General features: G+C 35.9%; 1 protein-coding gene across 1 annotated transcript; it reads left to right on the plus strand.

The window, feature by feature from the left end:
* On the plus strand, positions 1-9,583 carry LOC145577381 (chaperone protein dnaJ A7A, chloroplastic-like). The gene is made up of 7 exons (XM_081634793.1): positions 1-305; positions 1,446-1,587; positions 1,694-1,751; positions 5,262-5,304; positions 7,815-7,863; positions 8,165-8,248; positions 8,324-9,583. Exons 1-7 carry the CDS (start codon positions 208-210, stop codon positions 9,182-9,184), a joined length of 1,335 nt encoding a protein of 444 aa, XP_081490919.1. The 5' UTR covers positions 1-207; the 3' UTR covers positions 9,185-9,583.
* The last annotated feature ends 633 nt before the right edge of the window (positions 9,584-10,216 follow it).

Consider the following 10,216-nt stretch of genomic DNA (forward strand, 5'->3'; position numbering starts at 1 on the left):
TTGAAACCAAAAAAAAAAAAAAAACACACAAAAAAAGAAAACCTCTGGTGGACTCATTCTTCAACCAAATATAAACCTCACGCTTTACACTTTCTCTCTCCTCATCGGAAAACCACTCACTCTCTTTCTCTCTCCTCCGGCACCCGCCAAACGACGTCGTCACCCGGCGTGGTTCCGTCATCGGACCTCCATTTTCCGGCAACTTAAATGGCCATTTCACCTTCATGGGCCGCTCAATGGGGCATTCGTCCCGTACTTATGTCTGGAAATTCAGTGGAAACTAAATTCGCCTCGTTTTCAACTTGGTAAGCACTTTAATCCTTCAAATTTCATGTTTCGGCTTATTGTATTTGTTTTCTAATTAGGAAAGGCAATTGTTATACTACGTAATTCTATTTTGCTATATTATAATCTTGTTATGTTGATGTGATACTGTATTAATGCGATGTTGTAATTGTTTTCTAATTAAAAGAGGCAATTGTTATGATTATATTTCGCTTCATTATAATCTTATGAGTTATGATGTTGATATGCTACTGTTTTAATGTGAGTTTGTATTATTTGAATATGTTTTCTAATTTATCTGTTGGCTTACGAAGCTAGGCATTTTAAGTTTCATATTATGTAGCGAATTTGAATACATACTTCGTGGATGAATTAGTTACACATTTCAAGTACCGGTGTCGGATTTTCGATGCTTGGACATGGATAGGATATTTCAACACTTCATTTTGAGCTAAAATCATGGAAAATTTTCGGGAAATAGCTAAGTCGGACATTTGGACACGTATTAGATACCCGAGTCTAAGTAACATAGATTATCTTTAATGATTTGAAGGATTTCCATGTATGAAAATATTGCCAAATTAATTTTGTTGGGCCTGGAACCTTTTTTTTTTTTTTTCATCATCATTAAAAAAATGTCTTTAGAATGAGTGCTCCAATGCGCTGATAGACAAAAGGAGAAGGATGTGGATGTCGACGTGTGTGTTTGATAGAAAAAAAGGAAGAGGATAGGGAGGCCTACTCTGGAGAAAAAAAAACTATTGGTAGAAGTAAGAAGTTCATTTCTTTTTTTAGGGGGAGAGGTAACCGGGTAAGTACTTTGGTGGTGGTGGTGGTTTGAAACAAAGTTGGTTGGAGGGAGTTAAGATTGATATGAAGAAACTCAATTTACAGTAGCAGGCGAGTGTAGTAATGTAGTCAGCGGTGAATGAGAGAGAGTATCTTCGTTGGCGACTAGTAGGGATATTTGGGACTTGGGAGTCATAATTAGATTTGTTTGGTTGGTTATGTATGTACCAAAGTTACTTTGCATTAGGGATGCACAATGCACCTTTACATGTTTGTGTTATTCTCAGTCTCTCATTGAAAATTATATGACCTGATCCTATAATTTTGTACTTGAAAGTGATATATTGGCTGCCTTATTGTTGTCTTTGCAGTGGACCTAGCAAGACAAGAGCGATTCAATCCCTGAGTTCAAGCATTTTTTCCCCTGAACGGGTGCATTTATTATTTAACGTGAATTCAGCTCGAAGTCCATGCCATAAAAGGGGTTTCCGTTTCATTGTTAGGGCCGAGTCTGTGAGTATCTCATTCCAAGTTCTGTATTTCATGTCTTCTTTGCTATTATGTTTCTGTTCATTTTATTTTTATGAATATGTGTGTACTCATACACCTGTATATACAGGACTACTACTCAATCCTAGGAGTCTCACGAAATGCCAGCAAATCAGAAATAAAAAGTGGTGAGTTACTGTTTTGCTTCATGACTCTATATCATCAATGATGTTTTAATTAAAAAGATTCTTAATTTACTATGATGCTTATAGCAACGTAAGAAGATTTTTATTCATCAAAAATTATTATTATTCATCAAAATTTATTCTCTTGACCATGAGCTGTGCTGCACAGTCATATTATACCCTTGCAATTAACAATTATTGGGATGTGAAATTATAGTAAATGCAGATTCAATCTTAAAAATAAGCTTACATAGAAGAGACTAATTTGGTTTAACTTTAATTTAGAATATGCAATATAATTTTATATGTTTGGATGGGGGCTGTTTTGCAAATTTCACGACTATTGAGATTTAAATTGATAATAAGGCAATTGAAGGAATGACATACAGAGTACCTACACCAAAGGGGTATCATATCAGAAATTCTTGTTCATGTAGATTGTAGATTCATTCTTACGAGTATAATAAGTCTAAATAGGAGAGACTAATTTTGGTTTTATGAATTTATGCTAATTTAGAATGTGCACTAGAATTTTATATGAATGGATAGGGACTGTTTTTTAAATTTCATGAGAAATATTGAGATTTAAATTGATATAAGGCATTTTTTTTTGAAACCTGATATCAAGGCAATTGAAGGAATGAGACACAAAGTATCTACAGTTTTACACCAAAGGGGTGTCATATATGTCATTTCATTAGAAAAGGAATTTTGAAGACCTTATGCCATTGAGCTATTTTGAAGCAAATAATCTACAATATCAAATAACATAAAGTGTTGTTAAGAGGCAGAAACTTGACTTCAACTCTGTTTTACCTTTTAAATTCATTGTTTCTTTCTTTTTAAACGCAACACCATAATGCCAACAGAACTTCAAACATTATACTCTCAAAAATTCAATGGTTCTTTCTTTTTTAGCACACCATCATATTGCCAACACAACCATCTTTCACACTTCAGCAAATCAATTGTTATCAAAAAACTCAGCGCTTCTCATATGAGACTAATAATTGGTGCCAAAGCAAGAGGCTGGTACATACTATAGCAGCTTGCAAGGTACACATTCCATCTCTTATAAACATCTACACTAAGGATCTTCACAATGTAATAGACTAACATTAGGAAGGGCAATTTGGGAAGTCTAGTACTTTTAGGTTAGTATTCCTTGGCCTTAGTATAAATAGGGGATAGTATATGCAGTAGGACATTATGTGAATTGTGAGGAAATATGTTGGGAGTAGTAACCTCAAGTTACTAGGAGAGTGATAATTAAAAGTTATCTAGAGAATAATAGCCTCAACCTATTAATCTATCACTTTTGTATCAAATTCTGCCATTATCAATCAAAATTCCAAGCTTTCATCTTATTATTCATATAATATACAAACCAGAAAATCAGTCTATAACACGCAATGATGATGGTCAGGCAAAACAAGCTTCAAGAGAAGCTTTCTTCTTCAAATATCAATAGTAGAAAAGACCACACAGAACATTGTTAAGGAGATCACAGAAAAGGATCCACTCTTGCTTTGTCACCAAATCATCTTGCCATTTCCCTCTAAAAACTCCTACACCTCTACAAGGAAGATGTTCTGAAAACCTCAAGACACAAACTTCTTCCCATATTTCTCTATTTGGCTCATCTGTTGTAAAAAAAGATGACATTTTTTAGGCAATTTTTTGATTGGTTCCTTTTTGAGTGACTTAGTTCTACTTCTTGCAATGGTCTTTATAGCTTCATAATCTACAATTGGATATTGGTTTATGTATAAGTATGCGATTTTTGACAATGACGTCACAGAGTGAAGCTGTTGAGTTTTTGTACGAGTATTACACAGATGTACAAACAAACAATGTTGCCTCTTCCTTTTTCATCTTATTTCTCATTTGTCTATAGGATCTATGTTGACTGATGGGATCCTAATGACCATTATTATTGAGGATTGAAAGCATTCCTTTAAATTCTTCTTTGCAATGTGAAGGAGTGTATGTTTTCCGTCGATATTCAACATGTTCTTCGGTTGTTGAAGCTAGCTAATGGGATTATTTTTTATGGGAGTAAAGGAAAAGTTGATAGGATTTAGCCTAGGTCTAGTTTCACAAAAGGTTATATCTTCATATTTGGGCGTGCATTAGGATATGTGGACTAGGTTTGTACAAAAGATTTGGAAAACCAAAAACGAATTTGACAACAAATATCACTAGGTTGATTGAACCCGGTTTTGCACACCCGTAAATTGGGCTGACCTACTTCACGACTGAGAAGTACAAGGGACTTATATTTTGTGAGAAGATAGTAGGAGCAACATCTTTATTACCCCTAGCTTGGAAGACTGAATATGGAAGGGGATGGGACCTCTACAATGTTAACCAACTATCCTGCAAACCAGTTAACAGATTTTCCACATTTTTAAGAGTTATAGAAGTAGATGAATGCATACATTCTGTGCAAATTATGATAGGTTGTAAACAGGTTGATCTTGTTAGGTAAGTTGTAGGTCTTGGATGCAGAGTCTTTTGGATATTTCTTTGGTATCGGATTTAATACTTTGGAAAAATGATGGTTGTGGGCTTAAGACCAATTTTCTTGATGAGCTTTATTAATTCGCCTTTTGTGGAATTTCTGCCATAAAAAAGTGACAAGCCTTCTAACTATGTAGGTGAGGTGAAACAAATAGTTTATGATACCCCAGTTTAGCACTGGATCTCCGTTACTTCGATTGTGTGGAAACTCTGCCATACCAAAGGGACAAACCTTCTAACTATATAGGTGAGGTGAAACAAAGAGTTTATGTGACCCAAGTTTAGCTCTGGATCTCTGTTAGTTCGCCTTTTGTGGAAATTCTGCAATACCAAAGGGACAAGCCTTCTAACTATGTAGATAAGGTGAAACAAAGAGTTTATGTAACCCCTGGATCTTAGGTTGTTGTCAAATACCTCTTATAAAATCTTTTTAGTGAGCTTTGTTGGATAAAATGAGTTGGAGGCGTTGAGGCTGTCTTTTCATTGGAAGTAATTGTCTATCATAGATGGCATTGGTGTGAAATTTGGAGGAAGCCCTCAAAATTTAAAAGCAAAACATTATTGTAAGTAGATGAAAAATTAAATGAAGGATAGAATGCCAAAGAGCTATGTTATATATATATATATATATATATATATATATATATATATATATATATATATATATATATATATATATATATATATTTTTTGCTGTTGCAAGTAGTCAGAATGGAGTATCAGCTTTTCAGTTCTCATGAATAAAGTCGTTGCTATTGATCCTCATCTGAACAAGTCATGTATCCTTATGTGTTTTTCATTTCAATAATTTAATATTTTTTGATGGGTTATTTCTGGGAGATAAAACTGTATTGAAAGGCTTTATTATCCAAGTTTTGTTTTGTGATCCTGATCTGTTATAATGTTCATACCCCATGCTTATTTATTTAATTTTTCCTTCAAGGGTTACAATTATTTCCCTATAAGGAACTAATTTTGTTTTGTGTTCAGCTTATCGCAAGCTTGCAAGGAGTTGCCATCCTGATGTTAACAAGTGAGTTTATTCTTCCCATATTTTTTTCCTACACATGCTCTCCATCTCACTATGATTGCAGGTGATATAATATTCTTATGTTTGAGTAGTTATTTAGTATTTAGGTTTCTCTGTAACTCTATTGCTATTTACGGTTCTGTGTGTGTCCTGTTCTTTTTTTTTTTTAGAGTTTTGTGCTTTGAATATTAATTTGTTATTGTCAGCTCAAATTTTAGAACCATCACACTTCACATTGCATCATTAAGGGTAATTGAGAGATAGATATTAGCCTGTGCCCGTAAAAGTTGTTTGAATGATTTTGGTGGAAGTAAATTGGGTTTGTCTTTACTATTTCACAAGAGGTATCCTTGCTGATTGTAATTCATGCCTTGTAACTTCAGAGTTCCCTCACGAGCACTTAGTTGTTTAGTGCCTTTAAGCATAGGTGAAATTTGTTGTAACTTCCTGCCTTGTTCTGTTTGAATCCCAAAGGCTTTCATTAATTTACTTTGGCCAGTCTTCCAAAGTTTTGTTGAGAAAATGTGATTTGATAGCAGCCCACACCTTTGTTGTAGGCATAGACAAACTGATCTTTAAATTGGTCCATGTTGTTCCTTCTGGATTTTAACCAGTCTGTAACTTTTGATTAGAGAACCTTTTTAAAAGAAAGTAAAAAATCGAAATAGGCAGCTACAATAGAATGTCAATACGAGGCAGGGAATAGGCTTAGATATAACGCCAGCGAGGATTACTGCCTATTAGACAAACAAAGTGGATGAAGTATGTTGAAGTAATTGCCACCTTGTTTTTTTCTGAATTATTTTCCCATCATTTGGCTATTCATCAAGGAGAGTAGGGACCAGGTAAGCTTGAAGGCTTTACACTAGATATGTGATAGGATAGTGATGTCTAGCAGACAGCCAATTCAGTGCAAATGAAGAATTGTACTCGCTGAAATCGCGAGATAGAACGAATATGGACTTGAAGCATCCTTAAGTGCCTTAAGAATTAGTGATCACTAAATTGTCGTCTACTTGCTACCAAATCTAAACCTAACTTGATGAAGCACAGCCTACTTAAACATCACATGTGGTTGTCCCACATTGATAAATGAAGAGAGAGTTAACACTTTATAATGCTAAAGCGTACTCCCCCTATTGCCATATGATTTTGTAGTAAAACCTCTTATGGTCTTGTGAAGTTTGTTTCTCTCTCTTTTGATGATGGATTGATGGGTGTGGCCCAAGCCCATATTTAACATGATATAGGGCCATGCACATGATTAGGACCTTTAATGGCTACTCTTATTGCCATATGGTTTTGAGACTTTTGACTGCAAGGTTTTTATTATTGTTATTATTATTATTATTATTCTTTTTTTTTTTTTTTTTGAGGGTGAGTTATAACTACCAAACTAATATAAGAAAACAATTCTAAAGAATTGAAGAATGCTTAACAATATGATACAAACACTAGAAAAAAAAAAAAAAAGATGAAGGTATAAATTAGGTAACCAAGCAGTATGCATCCACTGAATTGATCAAGGAGAAACAAATTAAAAAGGTGCATTTAATCTGAATATCATATGGCAATGGGTTTTCTTGATAAAGATCAAGGTTAGGCTAGGGCGTCTGCTACAAGGTGTTTCCATGGCCCCCTTATTGTGCAGTCTGGAGCAGGCATCTCAAACTCATGAAAAAGAGGCCAAATTAAGGGTATAAAGCGATGTAAAAGTCGTCTTAAAGCCCACTTATCAGGTAGTTAGCACATTGAAGCTGATTGACAGCTGATTTAAGAATAAAAGTCAGATTGACTGAATGCTTTTGGCATTTGGGCTTTAATCAAGTAGTGCAGTACCTTGTGGGTTTGAAGGTGCTATGCAAGGCCTGTGATGGGACACTGATGTCTCAATAAGGCCAACTCAACACAACTGAGGAATGGTACTGGGATTGAAACTAGTTTGAACTTTCAAGCATCCTTTATTGTCTTTCTAAACAATTTGGGATCATCTGTGAGAAGCATAAATAATGTTGTGTGGTTATCCAACACCTAATGACTTTGTGACCTCTGCCTTGTTGAGACTCAGGAGTGGCGCCCTTAGCTATACCTTCTGCTGATGCATGTCCCAATTTACATGACTAAATCTCAACTTAATCATGTTGGTGCTGATTGCTGACATACCTCACTGATCTGCTGTTCCTTTTTTTAAGCTCTGATAATGCTCTGATGTTACTTGCTACTGATTTTTTGTCCTCCCTCTATATATGGAAGTTATAGACTCTTCCAGAAGTTGCATACTGATTTTCATAAATATTTCCTTCTCTTACCAAGGATGTTAATCATACCCTGAATTGTGGTTCATGCCATTGGCATGTTCAACTGTTTGTTGATCTTAATAAACTGATTGGTCTCAAAAAAATAGTTTACTTGAACAGTTATTTCAGGTTTTCCTTTCTTGTAAGTTTTTCTTGTGTAGTTGTGTGCCTTTGAGTTGTGAACAAGGTTTGATTTTCTTTTTTTGCTTTATGAAGGGACCCTGGAGCAGAGCAGAAATTCAAAGATATCAGCAATGCTTATGAGGTATGTATGACAACTGTTGCATTACCCTTCATTTGACATGTTATCTAGTTGCAAATTTTCTTTTAGCCACTTTTATATTAAGAGATTTACTGATCTCAAAAGGCACAACCCCTATGAAGGGTATCCCATCATTTACCTAGAAGGAAACTGCCATATAAAACCCGCCCGTGAGGCTGAGAGTTATACAATCAACCTCACGGCTGGAAGATGGGAGCTCAATTATGATGCTCGTCTTTGAGCCACTTTGATTGATACAATCTCCCACTTCAAATAATAAGCTGACAATTAACCAAATGTGTAGGTCTTGTCAGATGATGAGAAGCGGTCTATATATGACAGATATGGGGAGGCTGGCCTTAAAGGAGCTGCAAGTGGTGGTCCGGGGGTAAGTGATATTTCTGAACATTTCATTGATGTTTTGTGGCTGTAGTTGTTCTGAAGATTTTATAATTTCTAACAGGATTTCACCAACCCCTTCGACCTATTCGAGTCTTTATTTGACCTTGGTGGAATGGGAGGAATGGGGGGAATGGGAGGAAGAGGCAATAGAAACCGGACCACTGAAGGTGAAGACCAGGTTTACAATCTGGTGCTGAATTTCAAAGAAGCCATCTTTGGCATTGAGAAGGATATTGACGTAAGTCGTCTGGAGACCTGTGGTACTTGCAATGGATCAGGTGCCAAACCTGGTACTCAGCCAACCAAATGCAGCACATGTGGCGGCCAAGGGCAGGTCATATCTGCAGCACGTACTCCCCTTGGGGTGTTTCAACAAGTCTCCACTTGCTCGGCCTGTAGTGGGACTGGGGAAATTTCAACTCCTTGTAATACCTGCAATGGTGATGGAAGGGTAAGAAAATCTAAGCGCATCAGCCTGAAGGTTCCTGCTGGTGTTGATGCAGGCAGCCGATTGAGAGTTCGTGGAGAGGGTAATGCTGGAAAGAGAGGTGGGCCTCCTGGAGACCTCTTTGTTTCTATTGATGTCATCCCTGATCCTGTGTTGAAACGGGACGATACAAATATTCTCTACTCCTGCAAGGTTTCTTACATCGATGCCATCCTTGGGACAACGCTGAAGGTCCCAACTGTGGACGGGACAGTAGATTTGAAAATACCGCCTGGCACACAACCTGGGACAACTTTGGTGATGTCTAAGAAAGGTGTGCCAATGTTGAACAAACCCAACATTAGAGGAGATCAGTTGGTCAGAGTGCAAGTTGAAATTCCAAAGCGTCTGAGCGATGATGAAAGGAAGCTTGTTGAGGAACTTGCTAATCTAAATAAAGGTAAGGCTCCCAGCACAGCCAACAGTAGAAGATAGCTGAAATGATAAAAACTAGGAAAGTTATTCTTGTGTTGATGGTGTTTTTGCTCGACTTCCCCCTCTTTGATTGATCTCATGTTGCAAGTACAAGCCCAGAAATTTATCCCCTTGCCCTATGTTCTTAGCTGAAATAGTAGGAAAGGGGATATATCCCGAGGCAGATATAATTGTATGACATGTATGTATGGTACAAACTTTTTAGAGGAGGAAACAACTTAGGTAATATATCTCATTTTTATCTTAAGCCACAGCTTTTTGTTTCCAGTTTTTCTGAGCTTGCTGGGAATATTGTAAATCATTGGTGCAGTTAGCGATAATCACTGGTGTAAGCTCTTATGAGCGAATGACAGCTGCAAATATTAGCAAATTATAATTTTATTCTGGGAGTGGTGAACATGTTCTCATGGTTTTCAATTCATCATTTTAAAAATTTATTAGCAATTTATCATTTTTATGAACTTCTGAAGTAGTGAAATATGCAGCCCTTTCGGGATCAAGTAACATACAGTAACATGCTGTGGGTATTTGAGTACCATTGCTGAGAGTTTGATGTGCTAATCTAACTAGAACAATATACAACCCCATTTTACCATAAGTAAAATTAAATTTGTAGTAAAATATAATTGGGAAGCTGCTGCAAAAAGTAGAGAAAAATAGAAGGAAAAAAGGGAGGTATTTTAGAATACCTCTTCTATGGTTTTAAACCACTGCTTTTTAGAGAGAAGAGAGAAAGAAAGGTGGTACCAATGCTTGAACCCTGGACCTAGACTTCAGAGGTTTCATTCTCTTACCACTAGTCCACAAGGGAAGCTGGTGCAAGCTACTTTTACAGATATTAACTTAAAAAGTTCAATTTCGTACGGATGACATGCTTGAATTTCTTTCTTTCTTTCGTTTTATTTTTTTTTTATTTTATTTTTTATAACAGTAAATTTAAGTATAAAAAGAAAAAAAAAAAAAAAAAAACCCTTACCTTTTTGCCTAATGATGTGAATATAAAAAATACTATGTAGTAATAATAAAAAAAAC

Source organism: Chenopodium album, chromosome 14 (assembly GCF_948465745.1).
Source record: "Chenopodium album chromosome 14, dcCheAlbu1.1, whole genome shotgun sequence".
In the NCBI taxonomy this organism is placed as follows: Eukaryota; Viridiplantae; Streptophyta; class Magnoliopsida; order Caryophyllales; family Amaranthaceae; genus Chenopodium; species Chenopodium album.